At 40.5% G+C, this 20,761-nt stretch overlaps 1 protein-coding gene and 1 long non-coding RNA gene across 6 annotated transcripts; one reads left to right on the top strand and one right to left on the bottom strand.

The window, feature by feature from the left end:
• The first annotated feature begins 135 nt into the window (after positions 1-135).
• Positions 136-9,421, top strand: LOC111243207 (uncharacterized). Of its 4 annotated transcripts, XR_015327625.1 has the most exons (6): positions 136-373; positions 723-871; positions 1,701-1,787; positions 2,316-2,435; positions 7,663-7,893; positions 9,298-9,421. It is a non-coding gene; the product is annotated as an uncharacterized LOC111243207 (long non-coding RNA). The 4 variants fall into 4 exon arrangements; XR_015327624.1 differs by lacking the exon at positions 9,298-9,421 and having other exon boundaries at positions 139-373; positions 7,663-9,286; XR_002670363.2 differs by lacking the exons at positions 7,663-7,893; positions 9,298-9,421 and adding an exon at positions 4,567-7,482 and having other exon boundaries at positions 139-373.
• Positions 9,422-9,446: 25 nt separating this feature from the next.
• LOC111255432 (uncharacterized) lies at positions 9,447-20,660 on the bottom strand. Of its 2 annotated transcripts, XM_086988959.1 has the most exons (6): positions 20,382-20,660; positions 15,981-16,101; positions 14,700-14,863; positions 13,640-14,224; positions 12,649-12,975; positions 9,447-10,622 (listed from the first exon to the last, which is right to left on the bottom strand). In XM_086988959.1, exons 1-6 carry the CDS (start codon positions 20,506-20,508, stop codon positions 10,534-10,536), a joined length of 1,413 nt encoding a protein of 470 aa, XP_086845085.1. In that variant the 5' UTR covers positions 20,509-20,660; the 3' UTR covers positions 9,447-10,533. The 2 variants fall into 2 exon arrangements, with proteins under 2 accessions (XP_086845085.1, XP_086845087.1); XM_086988961.1 differs by lacking the exon at positions 12,649-12,975.
• Positions 20,661-20,761: the final 101 nt, after the last annotated feature.

Here is a 20,761-nt window from a genome sequence, read left to right as displayed (position 1 = left end):
TAAGTTGGATCTGTATGATAGCTAAATAAAGATTTGCGCTTGGTATTATTGAAAGAGTGTTATAATACAGTGAGAAGTGTTTGATAACATCAAACTGGCTGGTAAGGATCCGTACATATTCCAATCGCTTCGAGCGAACGGAGCTATCTAACAATTCGATAGACGAAACGAAGTAATCCTTATTCACGACAATGTTAGCCCGTACGTGGAAAAGGTTGTGAAAGTTGCTCTGCCAGAGCCTAGGTAGGAGTAGTGACTGTCCTAATCCGTCGAGCTTAAAATATTTACTCGCGCTTGTTGGCTGAAGTTGTCTTGTAATAGTGGATAAATGACTTATCACCTCGAAGGATCGGCTGAGGAGTTCCGCTGCTGGGTAATAATGATTTGGCAGGGACGTTTGTTAGAAATTGAAAGCGTGAAACTTTCTTGTTATGACGTCGCACGTTAACGTCGGGATTCCTATTGCTTTCGTCGGCTGTGACGTGAAGACCTCCGTGACAAAATTGCCATTTCAGTATACCTTTATATATGCCTTTACCAATTCCCATTGCGGACTAACGCGTTTGTTTACTTTCAACTGTAAGATAACGAATTTCTCGAGGCAATGAAAACAAGAAATCAACGGGCAAGACCGATTAAGGGGATTACACTAAGCCAGTCGCGCTACGTAATTTGCCTTTCTAGACGAGTAACTATTACGTTCGCTTGTGTTTTACCCATAGTCGGTCAATTAATGGTTGGTAACGTGAACAGATACTGTAGAAAATCATTGAAGAATGGCGCCATCGTTTAACTGTAGACTGAAGGATTGGGTTAAACTTGACCATGTAGACGGTCATCGGCTCAACCGGCATTACTGTGGCGCAAAGAGGTGTGTCTGCTTTTTCGTTTCTGTGCTTTGAATTGGAATTAGGGCTAATCTGAACATTTCGAAGACGACTACCTCGGTTACCTTCTGAAACTAGCACATAAAATCAATTCGCCAGCTTGCGCACACTAGGACCTAGGTAATGTATCTTGATGGAATTGTGGAAATCGAAATTGCTCTCTACTTTGGATCATTATAGAGAAGAAGATGTATGAATATATGCATGGATAAATATGTAAATATATAGGAATACGTCCCCCAACAGGGAAACGCAAGACCGACTGCGTTGTTGATTTAAACATGCTACAGATAATTAAGATATTTGAAATGGCTAGTTACTCGGTGCTAGCTTGAAAAAAGAGATCAGCGTGAAGTAGTTTGGATCAACGGCTTTTTGTGCTATAGAACTGTGCATTCATATGTATATATATATATATATATATATATATATATATATATATATATATATTAGGGGAAGAAATAGAGGGAAAGGGAACTGCGCCGTGTTGTACTTCTAACACGGTAAAGTATGCCAAAAGTATTCTGTAAGAAAGGGGTAAGTATTAATGCTAAAAAAGCCATAAGAGACTTCGGTACACTCACATACATAAAAACAACTCGAAACGATGTAACAGTTCGAGCTCGTCGGCGTGCCGGTAAAATCTCACGCATTTTTTTTGTCAGAGATACGGAGCAGTGGCAATGTTTGGGTAGTAGATATCTGTAGTAAAACTGCACGACACATACGGAGCCAGTATACAGTTCTGACATAAAAAAAAAACAAGGAAGGTCTAGTTGGCGTAATAAGTGCTAGAAACTGAGCCTTTTACAGGTTCCAATGTGACAAACGACAACGGGAAAACTACACGTCGTGAAGTTTCTTAATTTCTTGGATAGAGCCACGTTTAACGACGTAAAGGTAGGCCACTACTGTGATTCTAAGATTATTTTACAACGCTGATAACAATACTCAATCCAAGGTGAATGTTTTACCAACAAACAAAAAAATACAGCTAAAGACGCTGCACGAGCCACTCTTCCCTTTGCTGGGTTTCAGGTCAACAGGAGTAAATGTTACGTATGCCTTAAATTGTAATTAATCATCAAGTAAAGCATTCGAACCGTAACGGCTTATTCAGATAGGACTGATAACCCCCAGCAATTTACTTCGCCAAAAACAATTTGTCTTCTTTCGACGGACATAATTAAATACTGATTCGACAGTCATTATCTAACGTAGGCCCAATAACGGAACGAAGCGGGATGTATAGGGCATCTTCGCATGCAGCCGTTGCTATTCGAAAATCATGCATTGCTTAATCTCTCTCTACTTTGAAATAAAACTAACAGGAGTTTATCAAATAGAAATCCCGTTTGTTCTATTACTCAATTGGTCATCTAACGTAATGATTTCATTCATTGCAATCTTTTAACGACACCGTTTCAGTTAGTCGCCATACGCGTACATACGAAGTGTCCCAAGTCGATCGGTCATCCGTATATTTTAGACCAGCTGATATCTTTGAGGGGGCATGCGCCATCGAGTGAAGTCGTCTACTTTGTAATTGTACGTACCGTTGTTTAGTTCATCGTTTGTATGCATGCATGCATGCAAATGCCACTGCAACAAAGTTTTGCTATATATATATATATATAGATAGAGAAATGTCCCTATTAGATATGAATGATTGTTGTCATGTCGGCCCTAGAAACGATTCACGGTCGCGTACGACCGCTCACTTATCGCATCGCAATGCTCGTATCGTTCACAGCCGCACTACTCTTCCTTAACAATGATTGCTACTGATGATGAATTGATTGCTACTGGAGTTTAGAGGAAAGCTTTGTGTACAGCATGCACACATATGCATTCATCTCAGACTAGCTGCCGCAGCAGCTGAAAATGACGACCAAAACAGATCAAGCAACAGCGTCAGGCCCTTCAACGCTGGCAGTGTGGCCCTGATTTCATTGTGAAAAGCAATAATTATTAAGCCAACAGTGATTTTGACGGCCCATTGCTTTGTTTCTACATGCCAATGAAACGAATCGTTCTATTAGAAAAAATGCAAGTATACATCAACACCGATCCCTTACGATCGTAAGAGGGGATGGCTTTCATCTCCATTATTATTTCAATACTATCTCGTCGATGTAACCAGCGGAAATACATATTAAAACAGTAAAGATAACTAGGAAAAAGGCGCGACCGGGCTATATATAGGATAGTTCTAAAGGTTTGATAACTAAATGGGTGGACCGATTGAACAGATAGCACCACCGGAACTACAGGAAAAGTTACCGGCGAAGTCGTCATCCGTAAAGGCGATCTCTTCAGGCAAAGTAAATAAAAGTACCACATCATACTCACTAAATGCCGTTCAACTTTTATCACTCGGAACATCCATACGTAGACTGCAAGCCTGGAGGGCGTCGACATTGACCCATTTGCCTCTACGTTTGACATTACTTTCAGTTAGCCTTGACCCTTCGCCGGCACGATTTCTCTGTCATAATTAAATGACCATAGGAATATTTTCTATAAACTTCAGAGTGTTTCATTTTCAATGGACATGGCGGGTACAAACGGAGCCTACTAGAGTGTGAATCCTCTAGAATTAAAGTTGGCTAGATAAATATAGTGTAATTTAGTTCAATTTACGAGCGAACACGTGTAATCCGTAACGTGGATTTCATTTCTTCGGGTACGCCCAAAAAGGTAATTAAGTCAGCTTTTTGCTTCCAACGGTTGGGTTGACTGGATTTGGAGAAAAATAATTTCATGATCCTACCTAGACTCACACGTCCTGTTACCTCTCTTCTATTCCCACCAGTCCATGAGGAAGTTCAGTGTACAGAGGGGCCAATCCCACGTAATAATATTCGAAGACAATTAAGCGCTCGTTTGAAACGTGAATTGGGCAAGAACAGAGGCAGATCTATCTCCATCGATCCTATCGCTACCTATTTTCCAGTAGTTCGCATGACATGCCCACAAGCATTGCTGTCAATGTATAGATCATTGGCGCAAATATCAATAGGGAAATGTCTTCAGGCATTCTTGGGGCCTTGGTACAAGGCCGATAAGATGGTAAAGTTTTTAAATTCAACAAATATAATCCGACGAGCAAAATGTATATACTGACATAAAGATATACATAAAAATACACTGAAATTAATTAATTTATCCCTTAAGGATATCCAAGGAATAGAGTCAGATCTTATATAATGTTGGATTTCCATAAATTTCCTAGTTAACAAACGTTAATACGCTATTATAATTTGTCAGTAGGCCAAGATGTAGTTGTTACAAAGCCAATGTAGCCACGATAAAGTCTTGTAACGAAGTGAACGGCGAAATATTAAATTGTACTTTTACGTTTAAATATGCTACTAGCGATATCTGGGCTAAATGTGCAAGGAAAAATATGAAAATTAACCCATTAATAAGATACTCATAGTGGTATATGAAATTTTGATTCGCCTACCTACTTTACACGTCGATTTAAACCAAAATTAAATTGTGGCTCAGTCTTATCCTTATTTATTCATACCTCATGTACGCTTACGCATCTTTAATACATTTTTCAAAAGCTGTACTGCCGTCCTGGGCAAAAGCGAACGGGATGATTCTTTCAGAGAGACCAGAGGACGTTCACGATTTTAATTCGAGTTGTTTCTAATTTACCCGAGATTAGGATGACAGTGACAACCCGCGTGACAGTCTCAACAAGCTTACATGAAGCTAAAAATTCACCCAGAAAGTTCCTAATGCTAAGAGAGGGACTTACGGGACCCCAGATGAGAAGAAGGTTTCTGCTAGAAACGATGGCCAAGAGAACAGAGCAAGACGAAGTTCTTCGCAGGAACAGTGTATCTATAGGGGTCTTGTTTGGCAAAGTACAGTTAGAACAACGCAAATCCCAGCAGTGGAGCCCAAAAGTCGACATGATTTATACGCCGCTATGGTTAACATTCTAATGACGAGGCACGCCTACCTGTGGTAGTCTTTTTTAGAAATTTTATAGAATATCCTAGGTATTCGTATATGTATATGAGTACAAATTACCGTGTCGTTTGTACTCAAAGTGGCTAACAGAAGATGCAAAAAAGAGAGTGAGATGGGCTAGGACCAACCCGAAATAATCACATCTGGCTTCGACTTGCGTATATTACTTAACTAAAAAACTGACCTTGCTTTTATTTTTTAGTATTCACGCTCGTAAGACATGTGTTCTGTTGAATTAGTTGAGTCTATTCTGAGCTAAACTTTTTCCTAGTGTTTGAAACACGATTGGTGATTACCCTCCCATTTAGATCTGTACAAGCACCTAGCGGTTTTCCGTCTATCCACCGTCGACTGGCACAGGTTACTTTGCACCGTCGAGTTACTAGGGAAATTGTCTACCTTATTGATCTTTAAGCGTTAAGAATCCTAAGAGTTTGCTTTATAAAACAGCTGGTTTTTACAATCGTATCTCGTCACGCAGCTGCGATCGAAACATTTTGAGGCAAAAACGCAAAAGGTATATATCTACCAATAGCAGGAGTTAGGCAGTCCGTAAAGTAGTCCTTACTGTTACTACCAAACAGTAATTATACATTAGTTAGGGGGCTTACCACGACATTTTGGCAAACCTTGGCGCTCACTTTTTAAATTATTGGCTAAATTATTGGCGGTAAATAAAATTCGGCGAGCCGCGGAGTCTCAAAATTACAAAATTTAAAATACATACAGAAAATGACGACTACTCCATAGAAGTTATTTGGTTTGGATCACGTAAACACGATAATAATTATGATACAGGGAATAAAATAAAATTGAGCCATTTTTTAATAAACTAAATGTATGACGACCGAGTTCAATCAAGGAACCATTTCGAATCTACACGGTTTGCTTACAACGGCATCTGTTGCGACCCATGACATCATTTCACTCGTATAGCTTGTAATACGTACGTAGATCACCGTCAAAATTTGTGTCGCTTTGACAAATACCAAAACTGCTGATTTAGTGGTCACCATACGGTTAGATCTCTACATACGGAGGCCCGTATGACCTGGTTTATAAAATAGCTTGGTAAAAGCTACAAGATACATTTTGTGGACAAGTCATGAAGAGAGAAGATCAATGTTAGATGAGGCCGGCAATTGCAGATACCTTAAGGCATATTATCGGCCAGTTGACACGGAGAACCATCACTGGAAGTTCTGATAGCTTTTTTACTCTTAACCAAGCGCTCGTGCAGAGCGACAGCTTAATATGATCGAACACAAGCAACGAAATATAGACAGGCAAAACTATACAAAAAGTTGAACTCTGTTGTTGAAACCGTAATAATGTATGTTATATTATATATATACATACATAGAGTACTAACATATCTATGGGTAGTAAAAATCGACAAGTACAATTTAGCTATGAGATTACGTTAAGCATATACATGCGCCTATTTAAGATAAGATACTAACTTTGGGTTTGAAAAGTCGAGAATTCAAAAACCTTTCTATCTCTAAAAAAATTACTGTAATATATCCAAGCTCATGCAGATGCAAACTTATAATTCACTAATTGGATGATGATGGTGATCGAATGATTGACGGCAAGGAGTACTAACGTCTATAACAGTTCTCGGGAGGGCAAATGTGTGGGCCACTCTCTCGGTGTTTAGTTGTGGCTGGTGAAAAAAGTGCGTAATATAACTCGCGCTATAAGATCGTAGCTATGGCAAATCACTATGGAAAGGACTCGATACTGAAAAGTAGTACCTTCGCTAGAAGAAGAATGGTAAAAACTGTAATATAATCGGTTATAATCGCTCGCTGATTGGACCGGCTCATTTAGGCCTGAATACAAAAGGTGTTTCCATATGAATGAAGTTGGATTTATCGTATTGCAAAGTGCGATTACTGCATTACGTACGAGTGAAGGACGATGTGTATGACACAATGGTGGAGAGTATGACAAATGGGGAAGAAAGGCGGGTAGTTGGCCTTCATAGGGTAAGCATCAAACTGCTGAGGGGATGTGCCTCATTGACTGCAAGTGCACGATGTGCAGGCCTTTAAAGATCGTAGAACAAAAAATTGCTTCACCTTGAACATCTAAACGTCTTCAGAGTAATTCGTAGTCATCGTTTCATATACTTATGTATAAGAAGTGATTCTATGGACACTTAAAACTTCATGTTTATAGCGATAGCAACAATTCGGTAGAACGCCGATCCTGTTTGAGCCGACAATTCTGTTTACAGTATACATAGAGAGACGATCGATCATCGCAGACCATAGTCGTTGGTCACGTCACATAGGTTGAATAGGTTTGACTTTCCCAATTCGTAGGAGAACACACAAATCTGACAACGGGTTAAGGTCGTCGAACGAAATTCAGACTCATAGAGAGAGATGTTTTTTTCTGGGTAAAAAGTGCGCTTGATGTTTGTTCGGTCCTTTTTAGCCAAGGACTTTTACAGCATGGTGTTGTATGTTTCCGAAATGATATCTACTGATATAGAGGAGTGGAAACAACTATTTTAATTACGGGATCGATGAATTATAAGATGTTGGCTGTGATAATATGCGTTGAACCCATTTTAACCCAAAACATAAGATATCATTCAAACGGTAACGGAGACGAATTTCGAATAGCCGTTTCTTGCCATACCTCTCGAAGATAAGACGAAAATGTAATGATAAATAAAAAAGTGTATAATATTTTTGGTAACTAGATTATTTTTTCCAGTTTATTAACGTTTATTTATTAACTATTTATGTTTTATTAACTTTTGTAACAGTTCACAAGCGGAAAACAGCTATTATAATCTGCTGTAGCTTATCGATGATGTCACTCGATCTGCGTACGCTAGTCTTCTACCGGAGAAGTAGACGCTGAACGAAGGTTCTGTCAAAAAACGGATTCCCGACACGATTCCGACACGTTTTGTATCGGCAGGCCGGGTTGCGATCATTGAAGACGAATTAACTGGTAGTAGAAGTTCTAGTGGGAAATTGTTGAGCAAATCCAGGTGAGGTACTATTCTTGACGGGCGCAACGCGACGGGGAACAGGTTTTTTCGATCCATAAAAAAAGCTGCTTACGATATAGATATTGGTTCACTAGCTAGCATCTTGCAATATGAAAACGAAACAAACACACCGACGCCCGCAGTAACTCTTGGAAACAGTCTACAAAACAGCGGTCGGCGCCCACTGTTCAATGCCATATGAATTTAGATGTCGTATACCGATGTAACAATGCACACACCGTTATGATGAGTTACCGTAAAGCGGGTTGGGCACGAAGGGGGTAGTACTATTTTGTAAAGAAATATTGTTAAACGAAAAAGTAAAGTGATCACTTTGAAGCTGTGGTCAGAAACGACAAATAAAAAAAATCAGCACTCTGTTAGAGTGTTTCGATTTGGTAAGGAATATCCTAGGTCGGTAGCGAGTATATGGTCCTGACGCGACACTTATTATTAAAGATTCTGAAGGAAACGGACTAGTTTAGACTCTAATAAAGTTGACGGGCTGTGAGATTATCTGTTTGATTAAACAGTTAACGCGTTACGACGCCATCTAAGGAGATATCAAATAATATGAGGAGGATAACAGCGTCGCTCGAGAAAAAGCCCATAGTTTAGATAAGAGCCCAGAAGTTTTCATAAAGATCGATGCCAATAGTGTAAAAAAAAAACCGGTCAACTTTATATACGGCGAGGCAGTTCTGCCTTCATCAAGATCTGGTCAGGCTGAAAATTGAATAACGATAATAATAATAAGCCTCATAAATAGCTCTTTCCTAATACCCATTCAGCGTGTTCTATAAGCATGACTACTACAGGCTGGCTGAAACCGGGTTTACTGTTAAAGAACCGCTACGCAAGTTACAACTATGACTTAATAGAACTATTGTTTGGCAGTATGACTGTAAGTAACTGTTGCGATGAGTTGTTTCGTCGGGTCTCGACTACGATATATTAGTTACGTTTACTGATTATACTGACCGCGAAAGGGCAATCGATAAGCCTTAAACGGGATGGAGCGGATTCTCGTTAGATAGATAGGTCACTTGTAGAACGATAACAATGTTACTATGCTAAGGCAGCGACCGAAAACGTCGTTTTCGATATCGTTATTTTTTTATCTTCCACTATTAGCGCACAATTTATTTATCCTATTGTTGTGCTAGGTAGAAATTGACGCTGTAATCCAAATATATTCTAAGGAAGATAGAGTTTATCAGGCTGTTTTTCTACGCTGACATGAGATGGCGAGGTGTTGTTACACGCATGAAAATACCCTCTGCAAATCGCTTACAACTTAGAAATTCCGACCGCCCGTGACGCGCTTACTTTCAAATTCATCACGGCTGTTAAGTTTTATCACGTTCTACTTACTGGAGTTGTAATTTTTTTTTTTTTTTTTAGCTAAACAATCTGAATTCAAAGAAGATTTCATCATGTGGTATTTGGCTTGTAAACGGGAAGCATCTATCCCTTTCCTACTTCTTTGAACAGATGTTGTATCGCACTTCGTAGAGCCCATGCGCACACATATAAAACAAGACGCTAGTTCAAATCGTCAAAAATACATTTATTATTAATTACATTTTTGTTGCTTTTGGTTTGTGTGTATATATTACGGAACATAATTTTTTTTCTTTGTGTGACTTTTGTTCTAGCTGATTCGTCTTTTACTCTTTTAATTTACGACATACAAGTTTGTTCTGAACACGATGAATGGGGTGGATCGGTGCGCTAAACACAGAATTCACGTTCGAGATGGCAGGGTGCCTTCCGCTGCCTTCTCAACGTCCCATCGATATTACACCACTATCATTTTTACATATTCTCTCTCTCTCTCTCTCTCTCTCTCTCTCTCTCTTACCTCTACCTTACTAAAGTTCGCATTCATTTACTTCCCTGGGCAATTACTTATTTGTATATAGATATGCGTTATTTACACGTCGACATGTATATCGTTAATGCGAAACCTATTTCGTTTATGTCGCTTAAAATTTGAGAGTCCCCTATTTACTTTATGGACTTGTAGGCTTCGATAGCCGTTTACGCATGGACGATGTTCTGCTCTGAACGCGAGTGACAAATCCGAATCAGACTGTGATTTGTCGGCACATTGTCGTCTGCACTCTGGCTTCTTCACATTTTGCTCAACATACACCACACTCGAAAGCTTCAAAGTAAAAAAAACTCGTCACGATCATCGTAATAGCTCCTGATCACGCACCCGCACATTTACAGATAAACATAAAGCGATTAGGCGCGAGCTCAGTCACACGGCTGCCACGCCACGTATGATCACCATCCTTATATCGCGCACAGATGAACCAGGCAATCTACTTTTACATGGCTCTTCGTTCAACTCTCTGTTGTTATTGGCTCGATTCTGATTGAGGAATCCCGCGAATGGAATGCTCACACCGCCTCGGCGACCTCGAACGAGCTGGTAACTCCGACAGCTTCAATGGAATCATAAGTGGCATTTAGAGATTCTACGATCCCGCCTGTTCTATCGCCGAATGTTTCCCTTATATCTAGACAAACCATGCTGTCGATGCGTTGCTTTCTATAGATGCTATCGTGATTTTCCTGTCTTTGTCTGCTCTTCTGGTGTCTACGCTCCGATCTCGCCCATGATTTGTGTTATCGACTTATAAGGGATACTATGGCGACGGTGCATGTCGCCATAAGAATGACTGCGTGCTTGTGCAGCTGTGCTGTTTTTAGGCCGCCTGATTCAGAAGTAAGAGACGAAACACAAACGTTAGGAAAGATGCGTATTTGATACGTGTATAGCACTAAGTACGTCCAGTGAGTGGTCCAGTTCGTAAGTATAGATCCCAATCTCTTGTTCTGTTAAATTTCAATCGGCTAACTGGTTTGTTTCTTGACTGGTCATTCGTTTTGCTGCTGCTCATACGTGTTGGCCTGATGGTCTAACGCATAGAGCTTCGGAAACCATCGCACAAACTAGAAACATTTATCTTAGCTGCAGACCTTCTTTTAAAATGTGTTATCGCCACTACTATCAAAAACTGACGACAGACAAACAACACGTCCCTGTAACGATCAACAAATGTTGCCAAAATGTTTTCATCGCCTATTTCAGAATTCGGGCATTTATTAAAGTTTTTTTTTCTTCGAAAAGATATTCTTTTCCAGCCGTTGCTCCGAACAATTCTTCTGTGTTAGCTTTTTCTGTACCACAGTATATTTTATTGGATCCATTTGTAATGGACGGTACTATAAAAGGAAAAAAAAAACACAATATATTGCGATACATATGCAGACCGCAATCGTCGCTCTGGATATAGCATATAGCATTCAATTAGAGGTATATTAAAGAGAGTCATAACTGCATCAGTGACACTGGTCGTGTGCCACCCGAAAACAAACCGGGATGAATAAACTGGAATCCATTGTATGATTCTTAGGTAAATGATTAATCTTTATGCTACGCTTTTCCTTTCGGTAAGTAGGCCTCATCGGACTTCTTACGGAAATAAGATCAGTTGTATAAGGAAGACACAGCAAATAAGGTACTGCAAAACAAAGTGCCCGCAAATATTTTAACCATACCTCTATTGCCTTGACTCTAGCTTGTACTTTGAACTTTTGGAGACTTCTATATACTGTAGATAATGAACAGACTTTAATAGGTCGTGTTTAGAGTAAATGTTGTTTTGCTTCTTCGGACTATAAGATATACATTTGATACTGATCTCTTTTACGGTAAATGTATATGTTGATTGTGACAAACAACAACGAAAGTATCAACACGCTCTTCGAACGTACATGGTTTTTTTTTCGTGATGACATCGTTTAAAACAGCCGTCTTCATCGTAAGAAGCCATTAACAGTTGTAGACAAACTACGAAAATTCATCTTCAACTCAACAAAATCAGCTCTGATTTCTTCCCCTCCATAAAATTTCCTCTGGCATTTGCTATAATTTCGTTTTGTCAACCGGTAAAGTGGACGAGGGCGAAACGTGTCCCTGATGTAAAACTCTGACGTTCGTTGTTGTCCGTCATATTAGAACTGGGATAGCTCAGACACGTAAGTGTACGTCAGGCCGGGGCTGTAATCCAGAACGTTATGGGGTATAGCCGAACGGATCGTTAGTAGAGAAGCATCTGCTATCCTTTGCCGCTGCTGCTGCTGCCGCTGCTGCTGCTGCTGCTATTGGTATAGTATAGGGGTGGAAAGATAAATCGTGCGTTTGCTGGACATATTAACGGTAGGCAGGGTAAACAGTTTGTAACACCTAAAGCGTTACCTCTGCCGAAAGAGACGCTATGTCTTTTCGCACGTACATAAGAATTAACAAGGTAGATAGCGCCACCACTCGGAACGTTGTGCTTCCAAGACTAATAATAATACAAAAACAACATTATCTGTAGGAAATTTTTGGTTGTTGCTTCGAAGGAATAATTCAAAACAAAAAACACTATCCGTTACTGGAAAGCCTGTTGATCCTGTAAAATGTAATGGAAGTAAAGTCATCCTGTGGACTATTCACATGTAGACGGGGAATTAGCAAATTCTAAATTGTTTCAGCCACTTTCAAAAAGACAGGCTTAAACCTTTATTTGTACGTATGCACTATAAGTAATGATAGTAATAAGAATATAGGTCTATCAATGTACGTTCTGTACATGTACTATTATCAGTATTATTAGCTCGTCGACTGCCAATACGAAATATTGCTGAAGTCTGTTGTCGCGACTGCTGAGAACGTTGTTACAATTTACATACCATATGTAAAGGCGTTGGACGTAGCCAGTGGCTCGCTCCGCGGCTTAAGAAGCATTTGTGCAAGGTCCTTTCCGCGGGCCGAACAGCACAATGTAAACGGTATGGAGCTTTCCGCATTAGCCTTAACGCCGGGCCTATTACTATGGCTACCGCCGACACTTCTCTGGAGGCCAACGGTTCTGGTGGTTTGCAAACTGGGGATGACAATTCGCAGAAGCAATTTTTCCATCTGAGGAACTTCTCCGCTGCCTTCCCGCCAGCGGCTGCCTGCCTCAAGGGCGAACCGTGGCTCCGGCGAGACCAGATGATCCACTACGTGGCCGAGTTCTTTATGATAGGTAGGCCCGAGAAATAGAGCAACCGATAGCAGAGTAAAAAGTATAAAAAATAAGCAAGATAATTCTTATTGATAGGCGCGCATATCTGAGTACACCATATACGTTCGAACCAAACATAAATTTAGTTCTATTCGTTTCATTGCGGAGAAATATAGTCGTTCAACAGTAATCCATTGATCACACAACGCGTTTGTTTTAGCAATACGATACACTTAGCAGTCCGTCTGTCTTTTGTAAATAAAATGGATCATCTACTAAGCCGGTGTCTCGATGGAAAAGCCATAGAAAAAATGCAGCTCGTATACAAAAACAAGCAGGTTTAAAGAAGCAATGGATTTCGTAGTTAACTCTTCCCTCCTTCGTCGTAACGCTACGGAAAAAATATAATGTTCTGTAATCAAGCCAACAAGCAAAGTTGAGAATATTTGTTCTGTTAAACCTGGTGGTAAAACATGCTTCCTGGTTTTCTTTTGTTTTCATTCCCCTGTTATTAGTTGAAGCGTAAATTTCCGATCGGAATAATTGTTTTATTTGCACACTGCCGAAGTACTAGTTCAAATTAACTATTGACGAAAGGAAAACAGCATTTACTTTAAACGTTATAAAGTAGCTCACATGCTTATGTCCGTGAATATGGCAGGTAACAAATTTACCGTTTAGAATCTCCAGGACGTACGTGTGACCCGTGCCGTAATCAGATAGTTGTACCTCGTTGCTCTGATCAGGACGGCGCCATTGTTGAGGACGACCTTCCTTTAGCGGGCATCTAACAAGAAGCGGATCACTGGCTTTGCGCAGACGGCGTGTATCGCCCCATGAAAGAACGCACTGATTTTCGTTTCCTCCAGCAACTGACGGAATTTCCAGTGAACATGGTTGAATTTTGGTAACTCCAATGCGGTTCTTTCCTCGACACTCTATTCGTAACGGTTGCTGGCTGTATCTCCTCGGTATACTAAATTCTGCTAGACGAGATCTGGACTGAGTCGTTGCTTTGACTGGTTCTTCTGAATGAGGTTGAATGTTCATTCGTACACCGGCTTCATCAAATACATCCCAGATGAAGTCACACGTCGCGCCATCATCGCAATCCAATTCACAGCCAATACGAATCTCGTCAACGATGTCCTGGCCTATGCTGGACTTCTGTGCATGTAAAGGGTTTGCTACGCCTTTCGAGATCGGCAGTAACGATGCGACACTGGGCGATCTCCATAACGAAACGCAACGTGGCCGATCTGTATAATGACGAGATGATACGCGGGAAGCAAAGGCTGTTTATAGCAATTATTAATAAGCGGTAGTGTTAAATAGCTGTTCGATAGATGCAAATAAAATGAAATAACATTACTCGCACTGGCGTCGCATGTACGCAGATCTACAATGACCAAGGAGATATCTTCATCAACAATCTCTGACATCTGCCTCTGATTTGGAGCGACGATCTAAAAGCTTTAATCTGCGATTTACTGTTCTGTTTCCGGAAAGACGAATACATACAGCCCTTGATGTTGTCTTTTTGATCGGGGACAGTTACCTCTATGCAGTAGTCAATCGAGAAGCTACTTCTATAAATCGCATGATACAGATAGGGGAAACTATTTGAGAATAGATGGCGCTAGATGCACGGGCAAATGTAATCGGCTATACGGGGACCTTGTTTCCACTGGACTTCCACTTATTTATTGTACTGTCCTTTAGTGAGTCACTCACATTTCACCTGCAGGTTTGCCGGACCGCTCGTAGCGTTTCCCAGAAGATTAGCAACAGAACAAGTATAATTTCCTGAGTGTTCGGGTCTGGCGCCTTTCAGAATCAGGTAGGGACCTGTTGTTATGGGCACAAGGTATTCTGGCAGTAAGCGGCTGTCGTGATACCTAAAATTAAGAGGCAAAATCTCAACGTCAAGTTAAAATGAGGTGAACAAAATCGAAGCAAAAGCAAGTCGTCCATATATCGGTAACAACACTGGATAGGTGAAAATGCTGACGTAGCCTTATCTGTCGGAACGACTGAAGACGTCGAAGCCAGACGTTCTACCTGTCTACGTATTGCGCTAACGGACGAGAAGTTTCTCGTTAGGTGTTGCTGTATAGCTTTGTCGGCCCTCTAACCACATCGAGCTCGTCACAGGAAATGGTCGACAAGATGAGTCGCTCAGGGTACCTCGAATTTGGTGCCACTGAAACCAGTGATTTCTGCGCAACTCGGGCCATTTGTGTGCAACAGTCCGGCAAGGACAATTGTTCTCAGACCAACCATTAATAGCTTTGTGTCATCGAATGCTCGCACACATTATCCACGTATGCTGACCCCTTTCGTCGTCCGACTTAACACGTTCAAATAACGACGTCACCACGTATACTGACCCCTTTCGTCGTCCGACTTAACACGTTCAAATAACGACGTCACCACGGCAGTCGGACGGGTTATTCAGATATGCGTAAAAGAAAAAAAAAGTCATTATATATTGTCCTTAGACATTTTACTATTATGAACATTATTTGGGTGAATATAAACACCTACCTATTACTGAAAAAAACGTTCTCCGAACTCACGTTGTGCATTTAAAGGACTATAACGTCCAAAACTTTTATAAAAAACAATCAATTGTCTGGAGAAAATATTTAATCTTTTCCAAAGCAAATTTGAACAGATAAATTTGAGAAAAAACAATTTATTATGTCCAGCTACTCCAATTTTTTGTTTTTTGTAAAATTTACAGTAAACCTAACGTCTTGTTTAACATTATTATATTACAAAGGTGTTAGTACTTAGCAAGAAATTATGACTACACAATTAAAGCAGACAAATTTTAGCACCTGAAGCTGTTTCGGTGCAAGATCAGATGACAGCGGTAATTAATTATCAAATTCGGACATGCCGAGCACAACATCTATTATTGTACTAAGGGTACTTTTCTCTATACGCACAATGCGCTAGGAACATGTTTAGATTGTTCATATTGCTACACACGGAATTATAAACACAGACCAGAGGATGGTATGAGGTTCCGGATTTGCTGAGAAAGTGCATTCTAGATAGACATCGTCGCCTTCGTTAACCGCCAAGCTGTCGTGGCCTCCTCGGATAGAAACCTGGACCTTTGGAGCATCTGGGAGAGAAGAAGCACAAGGTTAGATTAAAAAAGTCTACATTATGCTTTATATAAATTTATGCACATGTCTCCTCATTCGATTCAATGTCTAATCAGCCATCTTTTAGTTTCTGCGCGATCATATAGGTGACGATAAATGGCCTAACAAGAATGACAGTGTCAGGCTTATGTTGGAAACGTCGCATAGTAAAATATCAAATCGTATACCAACGGCGTTTGTTTCAACTCATTGCAATTAATGCTGCAATACGATGAGGGTGCCGAGAACGTGCAGAACAAGATCAATGCTATAAGACACGATGGTGTTTGTCAACGATCAACGACAATCGAGTTCTTCGATACGCTAGACCGTTAGTTATCTAGATAACTAGAAATGCAATACTCTACTCTATCGGCCTGTGCTTAGCCTAAAACCGTAATAGGTTCTGACCGAGATTATAACATATGACAGCGTAATTTGTACATATACGTCAGCGGAGTTCTATTGATCACTTCCCATACGCTGATCCCACAAAAATTTATTGATTTGATAAACCTAAATATATACTTCAGGATAGATACAAATCAAGATATAGACTTACTGTGCAAGCTCGAATAAACGACGGTTCGTCTATTGTGAGCATCGTACAATTTTCGTTATTATTTATAGACCCATATTTATAGACCCGATATATTTGTCCACGTTGTTTCAGGATACGATCTGTCGTTGTCGTATTTCCATGCTTCTGTTCCATTACAGTTTTTCTAAGTTTAGCGCAATTACTCTGTTGTCAAACTTTGTGTACGATCAGGCTTGCTGATAGAATTGTAGATAGAGAGAGAACAATTTTTTCTTGTTATTATATTTATATTATTTACTATTATCACAAATCAGAAATTATTAGCTATTATTGGGTATTTAAGACGATGTGTCACTAGCAAATTGTCCTGTATCAGGCTAAAATGACAATGCTAGTGTACTTCGCGTCGTTACGTACTTCTTGTTTCAGATTTTGTGTATAATCTGGCACGCGTTAGGATTATGGGCTATTTATATAGTGGCCCTGTTCTCGTTGCTGCAACGGTCGTTGTGAAATAATCTTAAGCAATGAATGACTGACCAGCGAAGTTACAATGTAATGGATGTTTATAAATTTGTGAACAAGTATTTCCAATGTGTCCAAAAACATTTAGAAAAATCAGCGCGACAATTACAGGAGATGCTGCAGTGAAGGCAAGTAAGTGTATATCGTAGCAACTTACGGTAATTCTACGAACCGAAAGGACACGACTACAATGCTCGACAAGACTGCCTGTGCTATACACGTACACCCTTCACTGATTACCCCCCTCTCTGTACTTGCTGGCATCCTGAGTACAAGCATTGACAAACTGAATGACGCAGGCAGTATTGGATCCGTTTAGAGACTTTGGGTGCTTTCCACTTCCCGGGACCAATCGTCAGCGTTTAAAGCTCAGATGCAAACATCATAGACATATTCGTATCTAATATGAGTGCCGGAAGAGCTCGATACATAGCAAGAAACAATCCGGTGAGGGAGAGTAATGCTCCAAGATGGCATGCACCTGTTGAAGTCGAGCTGCCCCTATAACGAAGAAGGCATGCTAAGCTGCCTAAGACTCTAGATTTGACCAACCCTGTTCCCCAATTGACAACCACTCTTTAGCCATCGCACGATGCCATACTACAACGTAACCAGAGTCTTAACATCATTCATAACTCACTTGAAGCTAGCCAAATTATAGACTAACCAAAAACGGGAACTGCTCAAACGTCACCCGGTTATGGCTGTTCCGTAATTTTTTAAAAAGTTACTATCGGCGAATACTTGAATCTGCTCATCAGCAATACCTCTCACCGTAGGAGCAGAGGCCTGTATTACAAGCACGATGGGAACGACACAAATGGTTATGACAAATAGCGTCGGCGCCACTTTTTGTTAACTCTACAGAGCTAATGGGTATTTTAAAAAGTACGTATACGCCGGTGGACACCATGTAATGAATCGTGCCTTTGCATGCTGGTTCATCCACTGGATGAACACACATTTATCATGCGCGAGGGACTTGAAAGAGAGTTTCCCATGTCAAGGTACCGCTCTTCTAATAACAGTGCCAATCAAGCAAGATGGCTGAACCGGACCTGGTTCGCAATAGGCATTTGTAAAAAATGTCTGACGTGTTCGATTGTTAGACAAATATATTGAATGCTTGCTTACGGCACGTTTGTATAAAAGGATGTTCTTCTAAGCGTCATACCATAGAAAAAAATAACCTGTTCGACTCATGTCGATGAAAAACGATCGCGAAGGAAACCTGCCGTTACAGGCTTCTGGCTCATCTTAATATACATGCCAGCCAACGAGATTGCTGGAAGATTTTTCAGGTGTTCCGTCTGAGCATGATGGCCTTTGCACACGACGTTTTACCCACACAGCTTCTGACATTCTGCTTCAAGAGATACACAGTGTCTAACAATGAACAAAACGAACGCTTCTCGCTGTATTCATGGATTTCAAATCACCGTTCGATATCGCCCCTCGGAGACAAAGTTTTACAGGACACGCTGGAACGTTCAGGACAACATTAGTGAAAAATCCGTGAGCATAGATAACAAAACGGCCCAATTGAAATCGTTCATCCGATACACTACCGTTACACACGATGATAATCTGATCCTATCGCTGTTCATTCTGCTGCTTAATACGTTCAAGATCCAGCAGGACAGATAAAAACGTTATTGCATACTGACGATCTTGTTGCCCTTGGAAAGATTCGATTTTATGTCCAGCAAGCTCTCATTAAACTGTCGTATTACATGGATCAAACTGGACTGTAGATCAACATGGACAAGACAGAGGCTATGGAGTTCCGCCATAGAGGTCAGTGTACTGCTTTCAACATGCTTTTATCATGTAAATAACTTCGAGTATCTGGAAAATTGAAAACAAATCTGAAAGAAAAATAAATGAAAATCACATCACGTACAGAATGCGACGAGTTATGGTTGTCAGCGTCGAAACATTGAGCCTTTCTTTGTGCATGGCGCTACTTTTGTTCCAGATAAAGCTGGTCCCGATTGTTTCCTATGGAATACCTGCAGACAAAGCTCGTTAAACCGTATCGAGTAAAACCCTTATTTTTTAAAACATGCCTTGGCCCTACATCGTTAATCGTTGGGCAAGTATATGCGCCTTCTAAGCGACACACCAACAGTTGAGAATTTACCCCTATCTGGAACTCATCAGCGCGTCACAGGGAAAAACGGCAAGCATCGATCCCGACTTGTGTTATATAATACGACAGCTGTGACTAATAAAACCTGAAACACATAGTCACACGCTCTGTTGTGCGGGACTTTTTTACATTACATGTAAAACGATGAGTTTTTGTTTGCCAGAAGTTATGTATATCTGATGTGGTGTAACATACCTCAAGAAACAACACGAGCGTTGGGCTATCTCTTTAACTAAAAATACCTTGAAATCTATAAGTTTTTAGTTTATATGTTGCTATAATGTAATTGTATTACTCTAAACACAAACTAACATAACCTCAAATCAAATTAATGCCTGGAAATTTTTGAACCAGTATCAACTATGGATAACCTTTGGGTAACATTGAAAAATATCGTTTAAGCTGCCATTTACGCAAAGCGTGGCCTGTTCACGTGTGGACGCTTCTAGTGTTAGGATACGATGAACTAAACAAACGAGATAAAATTTATTAACTTTCTCTCTAAAGAGTAGTCATTATATTAGATATCCGGTAAGGCCAGCTGAAGTATACTAAGCCTGTACAATCAATGCGGTACATTCACTTGTCAAGGTGGCAAATGTTTAATTTGGATTGTATTTCGTTGGCTCTAATTTGAGAGCTTTTTTCACACTGTGCAAACGTAAATGACAGACGACTCTAAATCTCGTTGCCGACATGCCGAAACTAGCCCTTAATTCAATCAGGTTCATGAGTGGAAAACTTCATTAACATCAAAACATAAACGTTGTAAGTAATCAAATTACTTATTGTAAACACTCTCTGCTATTCATTTGAAACAACGTTTTTAACAAAATCCGTGCTTTGATCTAAGTCTTCATTTACCTAACTTCAGCCTAGTTCTGCGCCAGTAATTATTTTTCCTAGTAATAGCGGCGGCTCAGGAGCATGCCGCCGAACTTTCTGAGAGTTCCATTTGGGGTTGCCTTTTCAAGGTGGCGTTTAGCTACGATTCATCATGAAACAGAATTCTTTCTGAGAATAGGAACAGCACTACTTACAAAATATGTTGAGTTTAATAGACGCCGTCCGAGTGAGATACGGCAGACGAGGGTGGGCTGCCACGCATTGCAGAATTCTTCCGTGAAATTCTCTACGAGCTTTAAGCATGAGAACGCTAAATGTCATATTGCCGTCAAAGTCGTCCTGGAAAAAGGCCTCTAGCCTTTGCCATTCGACGATTTGATTCTTGTCTTCTCCATCTCGAACAGCTTCGAGAGCCCAGGACACATTGGCCGCGGGTCAAGAGCCTATGGCCCTACAGTGAAACTCGCCGGTCGCTCCGCTTGAAATGCCAACTGCGCTCCGTGGTACGGACCAAACATCGACAGATTCTGCAGGTACTGCAGACAAAACAGTAAGTACCTGCTTCTTACCACTG

This window comes from Varroa destructor, unplaced genomic scaffold (assembly GCF_002443255.2).
Source record: "Varroa destructor unplaced genomic scaffold, Vdes_3.0 BEIS01000001.1, whole genome shotgun sequence".
In the NCBI taxonomy this organism is placed as follows: Eukaryota; Metazoa; Arthropoda; class Arachnida; order Mesostigmata; family Varroidae; genus Varroa; species Varroa destructor.
The sequence above is the reverse complement of the archived record's forward strand: the minus strand, read 5'-3'. Positions and strand labels throughout refer to the sequence as shown.